Below are 22,768 nucleotides of genomic sequence, written 5' to 3'. Positions count from 1 at the left end.
CACCACTACCCAGGCACTGACCTCTTTCTTCATGGTCATGTCAGTGCTCATGCTCCCCTTTGCTGCACTGCCCTATACCCCAAACTCAACCGTGAATTTACCTGCTGGATGGGTGCCTGCTACTGGATGGCAAGTCATTATAAAATATCACGCCACCCCACTGGGCATCTAGGTACCACTCATCCAACAGGTGCCTTCTCAAGGTCCACCTCCTCCAAGAAAGCAAACTTGGTCTGGCCAATCCAGCCAACCCTGCCAACCATGTTCTTCTAAACTCCAGCATCACTTCAGGGTTCCAACACCTTCTGGATCATCATTTTTATTGTTGAATTATCTGAATGACGATGCATTCTCCCTAACTGCTTTACACGCTTTAAAAGCAGTACTATCTCTACAATTTCCCACAGAAATCTGCAAACTACTGCAACTATTTATTGATTGTTCACCTGGTCTCCAACGGTGGGAGGAGAAGCATTAAAGAAATCACAGTCTGAGGCTGATTACTGAACTCCTGCCGCAGGGACCCCCTTTACATTGAACACATATACGTGTTCACACCTGTCTGCTTGCTCACAGACACGTGTGTTGCTGGTCTGTTTGCTCAAAGTGATTTTGAACAGAAGCACTGAGACCCCGTGACTGATGCTATTCCACTTTCTATGGGCACAGGATACTTTCCTCTCTGTTTCGTGAATGAAGCTTTACGTACCCATGTGTTATTGACGTCTTTCCCATGTCTTCACTCCCATTTTCCTTGATCCAAGAGTCACAAAAGCTTTCCTTGATCCAAAAGCCATACAAAGCAAAGCATGGAAAGACCCAACATGCAGTATAAAAAAAAATGGTTGCGTAGGGGAAGGGAAGGAAAAATAAAATAAAATGAAAATAGGGAGGCAAATCATAAGAGATGCTGAACTCTAGGAAATGAACTGAGGGTTGGTGGAGGGGAGGTGGGTGGGAGGATGGCGTAATTGGATGATAGGCCTTAAGGGTGGAATGAGCACTGGGTCTTACATGCAACCAACGAATCACTAATTCTACCTCTGGAATTAATTAAAAAAAATGTTGCATAAAATCTACACCTTGGAGAAAAGAAAATAAAACCGAGAACTGACTGAGAAACCTCTTGTATTCCAAATTGGTCAGGAACTACTGAGGAGTATGTTTGTTGCTGGAAGGAGTTTGGAATGTCTGCAGAGAAAGGCTGAAAAGATGAGAGCTGGAAATTAGGACCCCAGAGAGGATATGTTTATGGGCTCATCTGGCCTGGAGAAGGGAGAGCTGTAAAGTGACTGGAGGTGATCTTTAATGCACAGAGTGTTGTCACAAGAGGAGAAGAGGCCACAGTAGGCACTCAGTGACCCTTCCTTTATGATGACGTGAGTAACCAACACTTTGCCATCTCTAACAAGGACTGAAAAGGAGGACATGGCCTTTCATTATAGCAACTGGGACTCTGGTTAGATATTAAAATGACCTTTTCTGCAATGAGGGCTTTTTAAAAAAAAAGTGTGGTGTAGTTCTGAGGGAGACTAAAATTTACTTTCAGAAGGTCTCTGCAAAAAAAAAAAAAAAATAGCATGACTTGACAAGTGTCTGCAGTTGTTTTATTTGTTTATTTTTGGTCAATGCTGGTGAGGAGGAGTAACTGGCCTTTCAGAGCCCCTGTGAAATTCCTAATGCCAGGATGAGGCATCCGCAAGTTCTGTGTCTTTAGGAATTGCCATCATACCTAGTCATTTAGAGGAACCAATGTAGTCCCCAAAGGACGAAATACAAGGGCAGTTTACTCGGTTTGCCTTTCTTCACATGACTCCCATGTGAAACACTGATCATTGCCACTAATTAGTGGGAATATAACTCAATTCTCATGTTATGAGCTTAACTATATATCAGATTAAAATCTATTTTATAGAATTAGATAGCTACACAAAATTAATAAAGGAGCAGAGCAAAACCTATCTCCGATTAAATATGGTAGAATGACCACTGCTGCCATTTCAGAAAAAAAACCAACAACTTGAATTGACATATACTAGAGATGGTGAATTATCAAGGAACCCACACCATCAAAGAAGCTGTTGCTGTGCTCACTCCCCTAGAAGGGCAGCTCCCAGGCATCTCAGGACCTGCCCCTGGCCCCTTGCACAAGTGCTGTGGATACAAGGTCATGTGCCAGAATATTTCATTAGATGCTGACATATCATACAACGGAAATTACTGTTACAGTGGTTTATCCTTGCTGTCTTTGAGAGGCAAAGTTTTTTAATAACACATCAGAAAATAGCTTTTAAATGGCCAGCCACGGCCAACCATGGGGAACCATTCCAATGATATCTGCACTGCTTGGAATCCTACAACCCATTCACCAATCAGCACCTCCACTTTTCTGATCTCTCATCAAAAACCTCACTATTGTTCTTGTGGTGGTGTTGTTTTACTGTTGTAAGGAATGACCGAAGTGCCAATTCTGAAATGTGCTATGTGCCCTGTGCCGTTCTGGTTCAGTAAGCGCCTTCCTGCTCACCTGCCCTTCCTTCTAGCTGAAGAAATGGAGGCCATCCCATGCGAGCTCACTCCCCTGCAACTCGAAAATTCCTCAGCTTCTTCACCCACATTTCCTTCCCTTTTCTCTGTTCCCCGAAGAGCTGCTCCTTTTCTGTGTCAGGCCGGCTCCGATTCCGCCCTCTCCCACCTCCACCGGGACCCGGACTCATTCATTATTCCCTTTTGGTCTTGCATCTTCAAACTTTTCCTCTGTACTGGAGCCTTGCCCTCTGCCTCCACACGCAGTCTAGACTTCTTAAATCACCTCTCCCCAAATCCTTCCCCCAACTTACTCTCAGATAAACGTCTCAAAGATGCGGTCTTCTCTATATCCATGGATTCTTAGCTCTTTGTATAAAAGAACTTTGAGCATTTTTTTTAAACATCCAGCATTTCTTAGTATGTTTTTTTTTTTATTTTTTTAAGATTTTACTTATTTATTTGACAGAGAGAGAGAGATCACAAGTAGGCAGAGAGGCAAGCAGAGAGAGGGGGGAAGCAGATCCCTGCTGAGCAGAGAGCCTGATGCGGGACTCCATCTCAGGACCCTGAGATCATGACTTGAGCCGAAGGCAGAGGCTTAACCCACTGAGCCACGCAGGCACCCCCGTATGTGTTTTCTTTTCTTTTTTTTTTTTTTTTTAAGATTTTATTTATTCATTTGACAGAGAGAGATCACAAGTAGGCAGAGAGGCAGGCAGAGAGAGGAGGAAGCAGGCTTCCCGCTGAGCAGAGAGCCCGATGTGGGGCTCCATCCCAGGACCCTGGGTTCATGACCCGAGTCGAAGGCAGAGGCTTTAATCCACTGAGCCACCCAGGCGCCCCAGTATGTGTTTTCTTAATGCATAATTTCTCTAACCAGTTAACTGCTATCCTGGTTAAGGGAAAACCTGTATACATAAGGGGAGAAAATGTTTTAGGAAATATAAAAATGGACAGTATGCAAGGAGAAAATGCATCCTCCAACTAGCTCTTCTCCAGAAGCAGTCTTGATAGCATCTTTGAGACTTTTGGGCGGGGGGGGGGGGGTGTGTGTGTGTGTGAACGTCCTTTATCTTTTTTTAATCCTAAAGGCTCCACATTATATTTCCTTTACTGTACTTCGCTTTTTTGTTGCTGTTCCACATACAGTATCTTGTAGGTCTTTCTGTTAGAACCTGGAGATACACTTCTTTTTACATTTGCCTCGCCCATTGCCAGGCTGTATGATAACTTAATTAGTCCAGTATTTCTATATTTGGTTGTTCTCTTACCCTTTAAGGTCTGTCTTTCCGCCAAATCACTGTTCCTTCTTGAAGGTTATTTACAACCACTGCCTCAACAGTCATGTTCTATCTTACTCCTTCCCACTGCTCTGCAGTGATGGACCAGCCAAGCCAACCTTCCTTCTAGAGAGAGAAAAAATGTTCCTTAAACTCGATTCCCCTACCTTCTTCTTTCTTACTTAGTAACCACCCTCCACTCTCAAAGTTCTATAAACAGACTTGAAAGGTCAGTTCTTAGCCCCTTTCCTTTCTCCAGGCCAATCTAATTGGATCATCGCTCTCAGTGCTAACTTGTTCCTTGCTACCTAACACTCTCCATTGGTGATCTCCTGCCTCATCTCCTGTCTGCAGACCTCAGGCCACATCTCCTTCCTGCTCATTGGACAAAACTACTTGCCTATTGTGCTAACATCTCCGATCTGCCACTGACTTCTAGATTCATCATTCTTATCTCTTCAAATATTTTCTTCTCTTGAATTCCCTTTTTCAGGTAATGTGACACCAGGAGTGAGGCTGAAGAGTCATCTTTCATTTCGCCCCCATTGAGCCCTTCCCCAAACCACTCACATGTCTTACTCATTACATCTGCAGTGCCTCTCACGTCTCAATCTCAGTAGGGGATACCCCACTTGCCACCCATGGTGTATGGTCTCATCTTTCCTAGTATACACAGTCTTGGTCACTCAGAGCCATTTTACATGTGGATTCGTCTTCCCAAACACAGTCCTGGTACTGCCACTCCAACACCTTTCAACGACTCTCCAGTATGAACTGAGTCCACTCCAATAGGACTTATATTATGGCTCAAGATACTTTATGCTCTGCACCATCCCATTTTTCAAAAGCTTTCGCCCACTTCTCATTCATATGGACCCTACTCTCTGGCCAAGTCTGATTACTCATTTTTTCAAGCAGACCCTGTACTACAGGAGAATTTTTTATTTTTTGAATCAGATTTTTTGCTCCTACTGAAAGGCTTGCCCCTCTAATATCTGTTTCAATTTTAACCATTCTTCCAAGACTGGCAATAAAGATAATCTATTTTATAAAATGTTTTTTGATAGTGCACATTCATGCATGTTATACTCCTCCTTTTTTTTTAAAAAAAGATTTTATTTATTTATTTGACAGACAGAGATCACAAGTAGGCAGAGAAGCAGGCAGAGAGAGAGAGGGAAGCAGGCTCCCTGCTGAGCAGAGAGCCCGATGCGGGACTCGATCCCAGGACCCTGAGATCATGACCTGAGCCGAAGGCAGCGGCTTAACCCACTGAGCCACCCAGGCGCCCCTATACTCCTCCTTTTAATCAAAGCTGCCAGATTTAGCAAATAAAAGTATGACACAGTTAAACTTGAATTTCAGATCAACAACAATGTTAGTGTATCTCCCAGGCAATATCTGAAATGTGCCTACATTAGAAATTTCTTTATCTGAAATTTAAATTTAACTAGGGGGTCCTCTCTTTTATTTGGTAACTCTACCTTTGGCTGCAAAAGAACTGTGCTTTTCCCCATCAAACAGGAAGACCAAGTTAGAGTAGGGATAGAGTCAAAAAGAATAGGAGTCGAATTCCAGCCCTTGAGAAAAATGACTTCACTTTATTTAATGTCCTATCCTAAAAACTGAAGGCACAAACTCTATAAACTTTGAAAACACTGACAAGTGGAAAGATGGGACCTGAAAATTCATATTCCAACTCACCCTCTTGGTGAAGAACATATTGGTCTCTCAACTACTCCTCTGTGCTTAGTTCTTAGGTAGATAATGAACAAACTCCCATCACATTCATTAAAGGCAGAGTCAACAATGTCATTGAAAAGAGTAGTAAGAAAAGACACACACTCATGATAGGATAAAAATTGGATAATAAGGGTATTGGAAGTGGTAAGAAAATTACAATGTTGCCTATAAAGACATATTGGATTGATTCACAGTAGGGATGATCCTGAAGGACAAAGCAAGTCATGCAATTTGCAGAAAGTGCTGTATTTATGTAATTGAAAATAATCCGCAGGAGGCAAAGAAAAATGATGGGGGAAAAAAGTGTTTTAAAGCATGGTTAGAAGATCAGCATTGATGCCAGTAGCCTAATGTTAGCTTAGCAGAGCCTAAAATTCTGTTGAGAACGTAAAGGTAGGTCCCAAAGTCACAGACAGTTCTATGGGCTCAAGGCACTATTCAAGTCTTCGTAGAAAGGAATATCTAAATGTAGGGGTGCCTGGGTGGCTCAGTGGGCTAGGCCTCTGCCTTCGGCTCAGGTCGTGGTCTCAGGGTCCTGGGATCAAGCCCTGCATCGGGCTTTCTGCTCAGCGGGGAGCCTGTTTCCCCTCCCCCAACTCCTCTTTGCCTACTTGTGATCTGTCAAATAAATAAATAAATAAAATCTTTAAAAAAAAATCTAAAAGTAGTGTGGGCCCCCTATCTTGTGAGGCATTCCCCAGCCCTGTGAAGATCACAGAAGATGGGGATTCCCAGGCTCCATATAATTCCAATATGGATGAAGGCAGTACATTTTTAGAAAAGATATAGAATGCGATGGGTGTTAGTGAGAAATGTATAAATTGTTTTTAGTCTTTAAGGACACATTTGGGCCATTCTTTGATGGAAATGGTTCTGGAAAGCATACCTTTTGGGCTTTAACTTTATATCTGGTACAAAATAAATGATTATCCAAAATTGTTCCTTCCCCTTTTCTCAAGTCATTTATCATCTTCTATGTTGTACTGAAGTTGTGGGGATGGAACATTTCTTATTTTTCCCTCATGCTTCACTGGGACAAGACTATTTATATACAACAATTGTATAATAAATAGCTACTACATAAATGAGTAAAAATATTTAGAAGCAGATTTTATTTTCATCTTAATAAAAGACTCCATAAGGAGTTAACAGGAGGATATAAGGCATTAACTCAAGTGTTTTCTGAGCATCTAGTTCATACTAGGCCAGTGGTGAATGCTACAGGTACAAGAGTAAATAAGACTCAGGCTGGGATTAGGTCCAAGAATGGGAATGGGAATCCAGACCAGCATCAATTCAATGAAAATAGAGTAGAGAATTAGGGAAATCGTCTGATACTGGGTAAATAACTGGACCAGCGCTTGGAGGCTGGGTGGGTGAAGGTCTCGCCGAGGAGATGAAGAATGAGCTTAACAAGTTAAGGAGCAGGTAGGTGGTGGGAACAAGTTGTTGGGCAGAAGTAGAAGTGCCTTGTAGCGAAGTAGCAGAACGTACATGTTAAAATGGGCAGAAGGTATCCAGAAAACCCAGAAGCTTTATCTGGCTGAAGAATATAGGAAGTGGTGAGCAGGTAGGAAGGAGCTTACCTAATGATTAAGCTGATTGAGAGAGATGATGAAGAAAGGGAAGCTGAGACCAGATCACAGTTCAGTACCTTGGACTTGATCTTAGAACGAACAGTGAGCAACTGAAGAGCTTTAAACACGGAGATGGTATGACAAGAATTTATGTTTCGGAAAGATCAGATAAATTGACGATGGGCAAGACTGAATCCAGGGAGGCCACCGTAGAAATCCTGGCTGGGAATGAAGATGGCCTGAACGTTTTAAACTCTCCTTCCGGGACGCCATTTTCTTTTCTTTTGATTTTTCTCTTACTCTGCGGCTATTACTTTTCTGTCTTCTCTGCAGTGACTTCTGACCTCGTCTGCATCTAAATGTTGATGCCCCGCAGGGCTCAGTCCTCCACTTTCTTCCCCGTCTCCACACACATTCATTAGCCTGGGATCTCTTTCAACCTAATGGCTTTAAATATCATCTGGACACTGACAAGCCCCAGATTTATGTCACCAGCCAGGACTCTCCTCTGACCTCAAGACTCATATATTCAACTGTCTGCTCAACCTCTCCATTTAGATGTTGAAGAGGTATCTCAAAGTTAGCACTAGTAACACACTGAACTCTTGATTGTCCCTCCGGATTTGCTAGACCACACTTTCTCCGTCATCAGTAATGGTAACTCCATCCTTTTAGCTGCCATAGCCAAACTTTTGAAATCATGCCTGACACCTTTCTTTATCTCACACTCGATATCCAGTCCATCAGCAAATCCTTTCTTCCTTCCAAAGATACCCAAGTATGACCCATTTTTACAATTTCTGATGTCATCTATCTACGTCAAGCCACAGTCATCTTAAACCTTGGTACTGTTAGGGCCTCCATATTGGAACAGCCTAGATTACTATAACAGATTATGGTTACAGTAGATCACTGCAACAGGTCTTGTTTCTGCTTTGATCTACTCTATGTTAACAGTCAATGCAACAAGTAGAGTTTATCCTTGAAAATATTAGGTCATGTCACTATGACTAATGCTCAATGGCTTCCCTTTGGTTAAAGTCATTACAATGGCCTATGATATGTCTGGCAATTTCCCTTCTCATCCCACTTCTCTAATCTTAGCTATCAGGACTCCTCCCTTTGCCACTCTGCTTGAGGTATCCTGGCTTCTTTGCTGTTCCTCAGATACTCCAAGCAAGTCCCCACCACACAGCCTTTGCCTCTGGTGTTCCCTTTGTCTGGAACGTTCTCTCCCAGACATCCAGAATTTTTTTTTTCAGGTCTCTTCTTAAATATAATTTTTAAACAGAGACCTGCTCTGAACACTTTATACAAAAAAAAGCAACGCTCCTTTTGACCCTGCTTGAGCCCCTTACCCTGCTTCATTTCCCTTCGTGACACTCACCATCAGCCCTATAGGTTTTTCTGGTTTGTTTGCATCCATCCATCTCCACTCATTAAAACTGGACACTTTGTGGAAGCAGAAACTGTGCCTGTTCAGCTCACTGCTTCCCCACCACCACTTCCAAGCACGTGGCAAGCACTCAACAAACAGCTATTGAGTGAACAGAGGGATGGATAAGGGTAGAGTAAAAATGGGGAGATGCTGATGAACTAGAGATCCGTCCAGGTGGTAGACTGTAATGATTTCTTGAGTAATAAGCAGAGCAGGAGACAGCAGAGGGAAAAGAGGGGTCCCAGAGACTGCCCAAGTCCCACCCATGGACAAGTGAGTTGATGGTGCGGTATGACCGAACTACAGAAAGGGTGCAGGACTGAAGAACAGGGGTAGAGAAGGAGAAAGTCACTTTGGAAAAAGTTGAGATGAAGGTCCAGAAGGTGGCCGACTCCGGATTCTGGATGTGCTAATGGGATTTATGCTGAGCAGCCATCGCTGCTTGATGCAAAACAGCTACATGGAAAGGAGATGAAGAGCAGACCGTGAGAGTGTGTGTGTGTGTGTGTGTGTGTGTGTGTGTGTGTGGTTCTCGGTTACTTTTTAGGGGAAAGTGAAATCCTTTTCATTGCGAAGGTGAACATGCTGGACAAGCCACTCCTCTGGAGCCCGTGGCCTTTCAGAAAAGCCATGGCCCCAACCCTCCTAGGAGTCCCATTGTCTGAAGGCGGCCTTTTTTCCCATCTGACTCTGGGGGTGCGTGTTTGCCATTCAGAACCTACTATATTTTACTGCACCTCCTGACATTGTTACACAACATTTATTGAAAGCACATTTGATGGTAATGAAGTTTCTATTAACTATGATTAAATCTCATAAAGCACCTGAAGATAATTTAAGATGTGCAGAAGCAGAAAATGAAACATTCGGTTTAGTACATTAGGAAACGTAATTGATTAAATTATCTCATTTACAATAAGTGCTTTCATGAGCTATGCAGTGCACATATTTTCCCCAGTTTGTCATTATGATTTGCCAACAGATATCTTAAGACCTCACTTTCTCTTTACACCTCCCTGCAACTCAAAGCTGGCTTCTCGGCCCGCCTGCTCACACACAGCGCCGCTCGCGAGCTCTGAGTTATGTCTTCTATCCACCAGGCCTCACGGAGGATCATGAGCACAGCTATATATGGGAACAGGTTGTTTCTCAATTATCTTCATAATTGACTTTGATTTTGCATCAGTGATGATTCATGTAGTCTTTAAACTAAGCCCCTCTTTCACGGAACAACCACAGCCTGAGTTTGTATAATGCACTCCTAACCGTGCAGCTTACAGAACCCCAACTGGATTCCTCTGAGAGCCTTTTGCAATCACATTGATTCTGTTAAGGTTTTATTTTTAGGAAATCACAAATTAAAACAGTTTAAGCGATTCCGTTGCAGTATCCAGCAATTAAGCATGGTGTTCATGAGCGAGAACCCCAAGCAAAAACTAATTCAGGAGTCCCTGAGGACTAGAAATAGCTACTGTGGGGTTTATGGCTGGAAGTACAGATGTAACCAAATTAGAATGGCACAGGACTCACAAACTAAGCATGAAATTAATTAAAAAAAAAAAAATTCCTAAGTAACTCTCACAATGGCCACCACACAGATACCCATGATCCTGTGGGTATGCTGCGTGACCATCGGTGGGGGGTGGGTGGGTATGGCTATGTCACCAGGAGGCAGTTGGGAGTCCAGCTGTCACCCTGAGCTCTTGACACAGGCTCAAGGCAAATATTCACTGACCCAATTTTTTCCCCTCCCTCCCTCCCTCCCTCATACACCTACACACACATACACAACAAGGTTTCCCCACCTTCAACCTTCCTGAGTTCAAAATCAAGCACGCAGGATGTCAGGGGACCACTCTCTAAGTACTGTTCGTGATTTAACGGGCAGCTGACCTCAGGGGAAAAAAGTTAAGGAAGGAAGTTTGTGTTGTTTTGCCAAGTTCTCCAACTCTGCAAGTAATGCCCTCCCTCCCAACCCCCCGTTATCTCTCAAGCCTGCCTGGAGCAACATAACGCAGTATGAACCCAACAGCTTTCCTGGATCTTTTTCTCACATCTCCTGACCCCTGTCCCAAGGTACCTATTTCTGTCTATCCTCACAGGGTCTTAATTCCTTCAAAGAAGTTAGCTCATAAAAGCTATTAGCTCTCCCAAACTATTTTGAATTTTAGTACCCTAGGATTGAAAAGATCAAAAGTCATTTGCTTTATATTAAAAGGGGAGATACTGGCCAGGGACATCTTCTACAGGCTTATAAACAAAACCAGGCAGCTCGCTACCTCTCCTGTTACTGAGAGCTGTGTTGCTGAGGCTCTTCCATCTCAAGATCTCCCCGGAATGCCTGACATACTTCTGAGTGCTTCAGGATCATGAGAAGAACATATGAACACACAGATTCCCAGGAGGACCTTTCCCCCATCCCCCCACCTTGTTTCAGGAATTCTGATTCATTTGTTCTGTTCTGAGGTGGAGTATATTTAACAAGCTCCCACCACACCCCCAAGATTCTGGTGCACATGGTTGCTGATCCACTTCTTGAGAAATATTGTTCTAAGACAGTTACTCTCAGCCCAAGCTGCACGTTGGAATCTGAGGCTCTTTCAATAAATAAGCATTCCTACCCATCGAGGTGGAAACTATAAAACAAAACAAATGAGGAAACAAAATGGAAACAGACTCATAAATACAGAGAACAAGGGGATGGTTGCCCGAGGGGTGGGGGGAGTGTGGGGGGGTGGGGGAAATAGTTGAGGTGGATTAAGAGGTACAAACTTCCAGTTATAAAACAAACAGGTCACAGGATTTAAAGTACAGCATAAGGGATCACAGTCAATAATATCGTAATAACTACATATGGTGATAGATGGTAACTTATCACAGCAATCATTTCCTAATGTACATAAAAGTCAAATCACTGTGTATATAGTACTATCAACTATACTTCAATGGAAAAAAATATGTATTGAAATATGCATTAACATTTTTACATCCTAAACACAAAAAACAAGGATTCTAAACCACCCCAATTCTGATCGCATTGGTCCCAGGTACAGCCTGAGAACTGGGGTTTTTAAAAGGCCTCCAGGTGGTTCTAAAGTTCAGTCAAGGCTGAAAACCACAGGGTCAAAGGCTAAGCAGCCAACCATTCACGCTGCACAGCTTTTCCCAAATCTGCTGGCTGCGTACAGCCCACATAAGGCAAAGGCCTCCCCAGGAGGTCTCGAGAAACAGCACTGACACCAAACTTTGCAGGTCCTGATGATTCCACTGTGGAATACTGGATTCTCATCTACCTAGTTGCCATGGAGTTCCCGGTTTGCTTCTCAGGTGCCCCCTCCCCCTAGGTGGAAAGGCTTGTCGTTGGGCGTTTGCCCAAGGCTGCTCTCCTGAAAGCTTGTACTGACAAATATTTATTAATTTTAATGCTATAAATCTCCTCAGCAATAAGAATCCTAGATGACATTTGCAGAGAAATGAACTTACAGGCAGGCAGCATCAAGAGGACAGATTTACTTTTACTGGAGGGAGGGGAAGGGTGTGCACATTTCCTTTCAATTTCAACCTCTGATCTGCGATTCCAAACCCAATGAGGAGAAGCCCTGAAAACCCTGGGTCTTTCGTACAAGCTTCAATTCTGTTTGGCTCCTAAACAAATACAACAGTAAGGCAGCAAATATGAGAATGAATTATATTCACAAGAGGAAAAATAACTTACTTTGGGGTTTTATTTCATGAAGAGGTTTTTTATCTAAAAGAAAGAAAGAGAAAAAGAAAGTTTCATTTAATAAATTTACATGGAGCAGACAGATTTCCTATATCACTGTATGTCCACCTCTATAAATGAAACATTTTCTCTATTTTTGCAGACGGTGTGGATTACGTTGTTCATATTTTCCCCTTTCATTCTAATTTCGTGTTTTTCTCTTGTGCAATATTTTCCTGGGGTGATTGCTTCATTCCTTTTATTTATTTATTATTTTATTTTATATTTTCTTTTCCCTCAGGCTTACTAGAGTTTCTCTCTGTTGCATTTACTAGATTCTTATCAGCATGATGAGAGCAGTGAGCTCCCAGCGAGTCCCTACTTTCTATACAGTCAGAAGACAGATCAGGTAAACGGATCAGGTAAGGGATGTTATTTCACTCTGCGTGATGGGGGAAAAAAGGAGCTCGTGAGTACATATTTAAAGGGATCCTACATTGGTTTAGCAGCTCTCATAGTCTGGATGAAAAAGCTCCAGGCTATGGAATGTGCCCGTCCCTATCCAGGATGGGTGTAGTACTGTGAGCTAGTTGGAGGTTTGCTTGTTTCATATCACTCTGATCTGTTACAATGTGTACCATCTCTCTGAAAAGAGCAGTTCGTTTGTTTCATATCATTCTGATCTGTTACAATGTGTATCATCTCTCCCTAATCAAGGTACTGAGCAGTGCAGCAGGCAGGTGAAGGGGACAGAGAAATCCCATTCAGGGGTCAGGCTCAGGTGAGACCTTTTTGTCATTTCTCCCCACTGCCCTCCAGCCACTCTGTCCTGCCCTGTCTGCCATCACTATTGAACACTGTACATTACTTTGAGACTTGGGGCCCGTGGCTAACTTTGTCTTAGACCACAGACCGTCTACTTCTCAGTCCCCGTTCCCTGGCTGTCCCAGGCTAACGCAACTCCACCACGGCACAGAAACCTGAGAAGATGCGGCTTTAGTGATGTCAAGATTCCAGAAGATCCCACGGCACGCCCTCCCTCTTACCAGTCCCCTCCCGAGGACTTAGACGGAACATGGTCAGACTGTAAGCTCTGAGGCTGCTGCTCATCATTCACAGAGTCACACTACGGCAGGGGGACCTTGAGAGGTCACCTTACACGGTCCCTTTCCTCCACTTGCCTGAAGGCGAGCCACGCGGGGTGAGACACTGTCATTTTGGATTACCTTTTTAACGGCATCAAATCTCGCCCAGTACATATTGGAGAACTTCAGAAACATCTGACTACCACATAAACCCTCCCAGGCAGAGAGACACAGCTATAGTTTGAATTCGTCACCCCGACAGGTATTACCCTAACCCACTGCTGCCCTTGATACTGACTCTGACAGAAAACCCTTGCTCTGTGCTTTACGGAAGACAGCTCTCGTGTGTTCTGCCATCCGATCTCTTATGGAAGGAGCTTTTAAAAGTTCTAAGTCACACTCTCGCAACGGCACCACCATTGTTTTTTTCTCATTACAAGGAGAAGGTTAATTGGCAAGGGATAACTCTTGACAAATCTCTCTTTAAAATGAAAAATCTTCATAAAAGATAATATTTGCTCAGGTGGATAGGATCATGTTTAGATTTTTACACCGTCAGATTTCTTAAAACAGACAACACTTGGATCCCCCTTCCTGCATGAATCAGGGGCAGCTAGTTGGCCTGAGAGCGGGTAGCCCTTCCCCCAGCCCAGATGATAATGTGCTCAAGACTTAGAATCCACTGACTTTGGTGGGTTTAACCTGACTTCAGTTTTTGCTTGTTGCCTGCTATCGGAACGTGTCTGGCACGGGCGCAGGATGCCGGCAGGCCAGGCCAAGACATCTAGAAGTGATGCATTGCTAATGTTACACACAGAGACATGCAGAACATCTGTTTAGGACTCTCGCTGAGCTTAACAGCATTTTCTTCCACCTAAACCACAGGAACGAAGATTATGCTGGGTAGCAAAATGAAACTCCATTAAAAACAGGTGAGATATAGAACCACTCCTCAGAAAATAAATCAAATACAGTCAGGTTGTTAAAACACTGAGGTGGTCGGGTTCTACCCGGTGCAGCTCCACAGGAAGAAAGAGTGATTGGGGCGGAAAGCCAGGGCTTAACTGGTCATGAGACAAGGTCGGGCCACAAGGGCACACAGGGCAGAAGAATGGGACATTTCCCTTCCTGACTCAGCTCTGGGGACACTGTGACTGGCAGTGGCATTGTGGAAACTGCGCACACTCTCACGATTGGAACAGGCTTTCCGTCGTGGATGGCCTTCATTCTATCTGTGTGACCTCCGTGTTCTGCACAGTAACATGGACATAATAATGTCCTTGAGCATCAGTGCGGAGATGAAACATGATAAATATAAAGCCAATAGCTCAGGGCTAGCACGTGTTCAGTATCCATCAATGGTAGCTGATATATAACTTCAACATGTTCTGAACAAGAACATCCTCGTCAGTCACTCGGAGTAAAAGCAGGACCCCTTGTGCCACCCTGCCTGAGACACATCACAAGTCCAAATCAGAAGCTGTAATGGATTTCAGGGATTCTCGAAGAGAGTTAAGAAACCATGTCTAGTCCTAGCTTCTGCTTTAGGAAACTGAGCACAAGTCAAAACTTCAGTTTCCTGATATGAAAAAAGGACAAGGACCAGGAGACCTCTGTGGGCTCCCTAGCTTTCACCTACTATAAACCTGTGGACTAAAAGCAAAGGCATTCCACAGAAATTCCTATGGAATGATTTCCTAAAGCAGAGCAAAAAAATATTCGAAGGGCCACTGCTCTACCGCAGGGTCTGTTAGCGTGTCAGTGTGTATCCTCTAAAAGAAAAGGCTAGAAGCCTCTGGTGCCCAAGACAGCTTCTGTCCCCTGGCATCAACATCAAAACTGGGCCTTGCTGGATTCTGTGAGATAACCAGTATCCTGACAGCAAGCTGCTATCATTAAACATTCTCCAGGTTTGAAATATCAGAGATTGCTCTACCATGAACTTGAGAGAGAGGCCTACCCCCTGACCTCCCTCTCTATTGGAAGAACTGCCCACCCCACACTCCATGTTCTTTTATTCTGTTTGCAAAATCATTCTCACAGGCCCTGGGCCATGCATCCACTTGGCCTTGGTCAACCAAATCCTTTCTGCTTTCATTTTACCTCTCTCCAAGGCCATGTTCAAATAACCTCCTAGTAAATTAATCCATTAGGGCCATGGTTCTTAATGTGGGCTGCACATTAGAATCACCTGGGGAGCTTTTAAGCAAATATCCATGCCGGGGCCCCAGTCCAAGGCCTCCTGACTAATTGGGGTTTGTGTTTTTGTGATTACCGAGTGTACTAATACTTCCCACCAACAAATCTGGGGCCCTGTGTACTCAACTTCAGCTGTCTTGCCTCTCTGAGAACCTTCAGGGTGGCCGCAGTACACGAATGGACCCAGGAGGAGCCCTCCTGTATCCTGCAGGCAGAAAAATATAATTCTGAGCTAGTGGCAGCTGAGCTATAGTTTGAGAAAATCACTAGTTTTCCTGGGGCACCTTCTGGGTAAATGGAAACTGATGTCATTACAACTCAGTCTTATAATGATTATGTGTACTTACAAGTTAAAGATGCAAAAATATGTTTTTTTTTAAAATTTAGATTCAATTAGCCAACATATAGAAATCATTAGTTTCAGATGTAGAGTTCAGTAATTCATCAGTTGCATATAACACCTGGTGTTATACGCAAAAGTGTGTTTTATACAGTCAAGTTTTCTTTAAGGATCTTTGTTATTATTTACATAGTCGGTACACAGTGAGTGCATGCAAAATAAAATACATATGTAAGTACAAAGACAAAAAACCCCTGTAATTCCACACCAAGAGATAACCATCATTAATGTTAAGTTACATATACACAGCCTAGGCTTCCCCCCCTCATATATGTATATATAAAACTGTGCACACATATATGTTTATACATATATATTTGCAGGAAACTATAGAAGATTGATAGTAATTGATCATTTTTACCTACAGAGACATGGAATTGCCTTTTATATATTGTTTTACAATCTGCTTTTGTCTGTGTTGCATGTGTGTAGAGATATACATATTTATATATAAGAAATGATTAAGAAAAAAGGGAAAGAGAGGATTATTTTTGGCCATGATTCATTTCTTTGCCATCTTTACTTTTCTTGCTTCCTCTGTCACAGGAGATGCTCCCCAAGCATTCCCATGGTATCCATTGTTCTTAGGAGCTATTTATAGCTGCACCCCTACCTTCCCACCCACAGCCAGCCTTATCCTTTCTCTGCTAGGAACAAGCATGTTCAGTTACGCATACCCTAGCTCCTATCCCAGGGGTGTACAGAGAGCAGGCCTGAGGAGAAATGGCACTGGGGGACAGATGAGTTTAACTGCAGCCCATAGGGTGGCCAAGAGACCGGTCCTCAAAACCTGGGGTTGATTATTTGAAATCAGCTCCTTGCCTTTTAAAGACTATATAGGTATGTTTGATATCAGAGTCTATGTCACTATTTTTGAGAATCAGGCACAGAGCCCACTCAGTGGGACTGAAAACCCACCAGAACAGTGAGCCCAGACTCTTCCCCACGGTAGTAATTCACATATGTCATTATACTTAATGATTATTACCATTCTCTAATTTCACTAAACCAGCCATGCCCCATTTTTTCATCTCCAAAGACCATCTTTATTATTTCCTTCATAGATCCTATGCTTTGAAACCCTTTTCACCAGCCCCCCCACCCCTGCCAAAGATATGTGTTGACGGTTTTGACTCTCCATTCTTTGTCATCTTAAAATATTTAAGAGCTGATTTCTGAAGTCAGTAGAACAGTCATGCCTCCTTTCTCAGTCATTCTCTAGCTATTTTTGTATTCGGTAGAATAATTCTCTAGCATCAGCACCCAGGAGTCAACCCTGATTCCACATTGCCTTCAAGTCACGGCCAAATGCTCTGCCCGCCTTTCCAGTCTTCTATGAACTGGTCCCACCATATCAAAAGTGACTTCATGGGGCGCCTGGGTGGCTCAGTGGGTTAAGGCCTCTGCTTTCGGCTCGGGTCATGATCCCAGGGTCCTGGGATCGAGCCCTGCATCGGGCTCTCTGCTTAGCAGGGAGCCTGCTTTCCTTCCTCTCTCTGCCTGCCTCTCTGTCTACTTGTATTCTCTGTCAAATAAATTAAAAAAAAAAAAAGTGACTTCATTTCTGTAGCACTTGAACACCAATCTAAGCTCCAGTCCAGTCAATCCCTGAGCTCTCCAGGCTCACCTCAGTGTTACTGACTCTCTTTAGGAGACCCTTCTCTCTCCTATGTAAAAATGTCCTATTTCTCAGGCACAGATCAGTTTCTGAGGCATTCATGATCTTTTTCGTGATTACTCTGCTAACAGGAATGTCACACCTCTCTGGACAGTTTATCTTACTTATAGTCACTACAATACAATGTGGGAGGGGGTGCCTGGCTAGCTCAGTCTGTACAGCATGAGACTCGATCTCAGGCCTGTGAGTTCGAGACCCACAGTGGGTGTAGGGCTTACTTAAAAAAAAAAAAAAAAATACAATGTGATTTTTTTTTTTCCAGATGTATACTTTGGAACTGTTCATTTGATTTACTTTACTGTTTAATCATGGTCAATTATGGGTCCCTAACATATAAATCATATTTAAATGATTCGCTCATGAATAATTGGCACTGCAACCAGAGAATCACAGCAAGAAAAACAGAGGAAAAAGGAAATTTGCTTGATTATTTACTGATTGGTTGAAAAGAAGTTGATGTTATTGATTACCAATGTGTTTAATTTGTTCATGCTTTTGCTCCCTCCCATAACTAGAAATAATTAAGGACGAGTGTTATGCTCTCTGAATGCTAGCCAAGGCTGCAGGAAATCCCAGGGCCTGCCAGATCTGCCTTATATTAGCTCTGGCAGATAATTAGATAAACACAAAGCCGGCTTTGCGCTGGCGACACCACTGCAATTGAATATGTCAGGCAAACCCTGAAGATTACAAGAGGGGGTCTATTCTGTTCTCCTCTTGAAGCTGAAAGTTCCTGTAGGCAGTAGAACACATAGATACCACCACCAGCCCTGTGTTCCTCCAACTCTTCCAAAGATCAAAACCACAGAAAAACCAAAAGAGCATTAAACAGAGCCCATCTCTGGTTTCCACTCTTTCGAGTTCTTAACTTCCTCGCTGCGTTTTGGTTTTGGTTCATTTCAAAGATACTGGTCAGAACTTACACTTTAGAGACCAGACTGCGGACACACATTACTGGCTTCGTTCAATTCTTGCTTCTTCACCCATCCCTCCTATCCTCACCCCTACCCAGCCTGTACAGACTATTCCAACATCTACTGCTCCTTTGAAAATGCACTCTGAGCACATCTGTAGAGGACAAATGCTGAAAACACGAGGGTTTTAGAGATTTTTCCTAGCATTTCCCTGCTGGCCAGAGGTATCTGGGTAATTAGTGACATTCTGGGACTGAATGGCAAAAACATCCACCTGAATAAAAAGTCAGAAGGCCCGAGATACATTATTAGTAAATAAAAACAGCTCTAGGGACATCTTCTACCTACAAATTGTTCCAGATCCCATCATGTTAATTAGGGTAGGTCAGACAGGTACACAACAGAGAGCTCCTCTTGTCAACTCCTCTTGACAGTGACCTTCCAGAATTGGCTCTCAGTCAAAGCACATGATTAGTGTGCAATTAGGAGGCGACGTCTTCCCCCCACCTTTCAAATCTGAGGTCTCTTTATAGAAATGCCCTTTGCATTTTCTAAACTCAGACAAGTCAGTGTCCATAATGACCATGTTCACAAGGAGCATTTGCATATTTCATTTTTGAGGGAGATCATCTGAATTTCTAGAATCCATACCATCTTAGTTATGAAATTCTATCCATTCCCACTGGTTCTCTGTGTTAGTTCTTTTGTGATAAACAGAGTAAAATATGCTCTTGAGTCGCTGCAAACACTTCTAAGCACGGGTCCACAAAGACTTTATCAGAAATTGGCCTCAAAGTAATAAAATGCAATGTTTCTAACTCAGCTCCAAGGGAAGATGTCTATTAAAATCCTTTTCCTATCCAATAAATTAATTTGCTTTGATTCCCTCCCTTCCAACCACAATAGGAATACACACACATTCAAAACAAAACACGGTTCAGATAATATAAATTTAAGGAATTAACTTATTGGTTAAGGTCCTGATGATTACTTTCTTTACCTTAAGGCAGGAGTGATATCTAAATTCTTTAAAAATCTAAAACCCCCCTCAAGACATTAAAAATAGAGCTACCCTATAACCCAGCAATTGCGCTACTGGGTATTTACCCCAAAGACACAGATTTAGTGAAAAGAAGGGGCACAGGCACCCCAATGTTCATAGCAGCCATGTCTACAATAGCTAAACTGTGGAAAGAGCCAAGATGCCCTTCAGCAGATGAATGGATGAAGATGTGGCCCATATATACAGTGGAATATCACTCAGCCATCAGTATGAACACCCACCATTTGCATCGACATGGACGGAACTGGAGGGGATTATGCTGAGTGAAGTAAGTCCAGCAGAGAAAGACAATTATCATATGGTTTCACTCATACGTGGAACATAAGGAATAGCTCAGAGGACCACAGTGGAAGGGAGGGAAAGCTGAACAGAAAGAAATCAGAGAGGGAGATGAACCATGAGAGACTCTGGAGTCCAGGAAACAAACTGAAGTTTCCAGAATGGAGGGGGCATGCTCTGGTTTCTCTTCAGATCGTATAAATCTTTTGCCTTTTACAGAGTGGAAGGGGGTGGGGGGACGGCATAACCGGGTGATGGGTATTAAGGAGGGCTCGTGTTGTGATGAGCGCTGGGTGTTATATGCAACTAATGAATTGTTGAACATCACATCAACAACTAACGATGTACATATGCTGGCTAACTGAACATAATAAAATTAAAAACCTTCTACAATTAAGTGCTGGCCTTGACATAGGGTCGTGTGGCTTCCTGCTGTGTCCAGAGTTGTCCCTTTTGCTGTTGGATCATAGGGAAGTGTGGGTAGGGAATGGACAGGGATATGATTCAGGAGGGTGGTTGTTTAATCACTATTTACCAGTTGCTAAGAAAATACTCAGCAATTGATAGAGATCGGGTATCAGTCCTGCCTTAAAAAAATTTTGCTTAATGAGAAATTGTGAGGAAACCTTGACTTGTACATTTCTTAAAAAAGATTTTATTTATTTTGAGAGAGAGAGAGAGAGCAAGCACAAGCAGGGGAAGCCAGAGAAGCAGACTCCCTGCTGAGTAGGGAGCCTGACGCAGGGCTCCATCCCAGGGCCCTGGGATCATGAGCTGAGCCCAAGGCAGACACGTGACCAACTGAGCTACCCAGGTGTCCCAACTTGTACATTTTTTTAAGCTTCATCAGTCCCTATGCTAGCCATACGTGTTCCTACCATTATAGACGGAGTGACTTGCATGTAGTTTATCTCTGTGTTTTCCCACCTATTCCCAGTCCTTAGAACAGTAAATGGAATGTAGTAGGCTCTTGATAAGTATTTGTTGAATACTTCAACAAGTTTTTGTGGAATACAAAATCAGGGTCCATAAATTCCCTAAGGTCTATATGAATTCATAGGATATTGTAGCCTTTCAGTGAAGGAATTGAAATGGAATGCTAGAGGACTGATTTGCTGATTCATTTTCTAGGTGAGGCTGACCTGGTTTTACCTTTGTTTCATATGTAGAAGTTGTCCTCCCTGATGCTGCTGGATAGTCCTCCAAATGGCCAATTTTACATACAAACAAAATTTCTCCTCAAAACTGGCTAAAAAACAAGTATCTGAAAGCACTGACATGCCTATGGTATTGTTTTCATATTTTATATGCACACATGTATTAACCATAAGCTATTGAAAATTACCTATGAAATATACATACATACATATATGTATATGCAAGCTACATTTAAGATATAAAATTATAATATTTCATGTTTTTATCATGGGATGAAACCTAGAAATCATCTTGCCCAACCTGCTCTTTTTATTTATTTTTTTAAAAGATTTTATTTATTTATTTGACAGAGAGATATCACAAGTAGGCAGAGAGGCAGGCAGAGAGAGAGGGAGGGAGGGAGGAAGCAGGCTCCCTGCTGAGCAGAGAGCCCGATGGGGGACTCGATCCCAGGACCCTGAGATCATGACCTGAGCCGAAGGCAGAGGCTTAACCCACTGAGCCACCCAGGTGCCCCCAACCTGTTCTTTTTAATAGATACGGATGCAAGGCACAGAATCCGGAGAGATTTGCTCAAGGTCACATGTTAGTTAACAAAACAACTGAACAAAGACCCAGGACTCCCTATTCCTGATTCTGAGCCCTTTTTACTACCCCGTGATCTCTTTCTCAGTGATCTTGGCAATTTTCCACTCCACTGAACACTCACACTGTCCTCTGGCAAACACATGTATGCAAAGCCAGGTCTTTTCTTACTCTGATACTGACACTTCTCTGGAGAAAGGGGAAGGCCAGGGTGATGAGGATGTCTGCTGATGATGTTAACATCTTCATTTTAGGTATTACCTTTCTCCATGACCTTGAAGAGATGCAAACATATGTAATTTAAGGAGAAAAGGTAGAGTCAACACAAAGAAGTTTCCTCTCTATTAATGCATGTTGGTAGTACACCCCAGAGGCCACTGAATTCTCTCCTCTGTTTTAAATCACTTCCTTGATTAGGTTCTTGCCATTTCTTTTATAGCTGGACCACTCCATGATCTCAGGCATTAAATCTTCCTCTAGTCTAGACTAATATTTCTTACCCAGAGTTGTGTACTGTTGAACCCCGATTAGATATACTGCAGAGGTAGAATCTGGATTCACACTACTAATGACATGGAAAGAGTTTATTTTACATGCCAGAAAGCCAAATTTTTGGAAACTTCCAAAAAAGGACCTTGGACACCCATAGTTACTGATAAACCAAACCTAGCAAGTATTTTTTTAAAATATGGAAAAATATGGCAAAATTGCTAATTTTCAGATGTGGGAATGCAGAATAAGGGAAGTACCAGACATGTAACAAATATTAATCCAGAATGGTTGGCAACAGTTCAGTAATTCTGGAATCTGTATATACAGTCTCATAGTGTGTATGCTGGAATTCTTTTCTAGAGAAAAAGAATTTTTGATTTTGTGTTGGAAAAATTAGGACTCACTTTATAAAAACTGATTTTCTGAGGAGGTGGTCAGAACAGGTGTATTTTATAACGTGAAGGAAACCTATCTAATTCCCCAGTCGATATTGTGAGGACTGATTCTCTCATGCGGGATCATCCAGGCCCCTCTCTGTGGCCTTCCCCTTAAGTGACTTTGAATTACTGGTGAGAATCATAGAATTTTAGACCTGGTTGGGACCTCAAAAATCACCTCTCTCCTCCTCAGGACCAAGTTCCACCT

General features: G+C 42.8%; 1 protein-coding gene and 1 long non-coding RNA gene across 11 annotated transcripts in view; one reads left to right on the top strand and one right to left on the bottom strand.

Moving 5' to 3' along the window:
* UNC5D (unc-5 netrin receptor D) overlaps window positions 1-22,768 on the bottom strand; it is a 558,362-nt gene that overhangs the window by 74,780 nt on the left and 460,814 nt on the right. For 8 of the 10 annotated variants that reach the window (XM_047717048.1, XM_047717051.1, XM_047717050.1 and 5 more), the window contains one exon: window positions 12,283-12,315. The exons of the other annotated variants lie outside the window; for them this stretch is intronic. In XM_047717048.1, the coding sequence (XP_047573004.1) occupies window positions 12,283-12,315 (33 nt within the window). The remainder of the gene's footprint in view (window positions 1-12,282; window positions 12,316-22,768) is intronic. 10 annotated transcript variants of the gene reach the window in all.
* On the top strand, window positions 11,913-13,748 carry LOC125092734 (uncharacterized). Its single transcript, XR_007125056.1, has 5 exons — window positions 11,913-12,228; window positions 12,572-12,692; window positions 12,988-13,051; window positions 13,175-13,348; window positions 13,662-13,748. It is a non-coding gene; the product is annotated as an uncharacterized LOC125092734 (long non-coding RNA).

This window comes from Lutra lutra, chromosome 2, assembly GCF_902655055.1.
Source record: "Lutra lutra chromosome 2, mLutLut1.2, whole genome shotgun sequence".
Classification (NCBI taxonomy): Eukaryota; Metazoa; Chordata; class Mammalia; order Carnivora; family Mustelidae; genus Lutra; species Lutra lutra.
The sequence above is the reverse complement of the archived record's forward strand: the minus strand, read 5'-3'. Positions and strand labels throughout refer to the sequence as shown.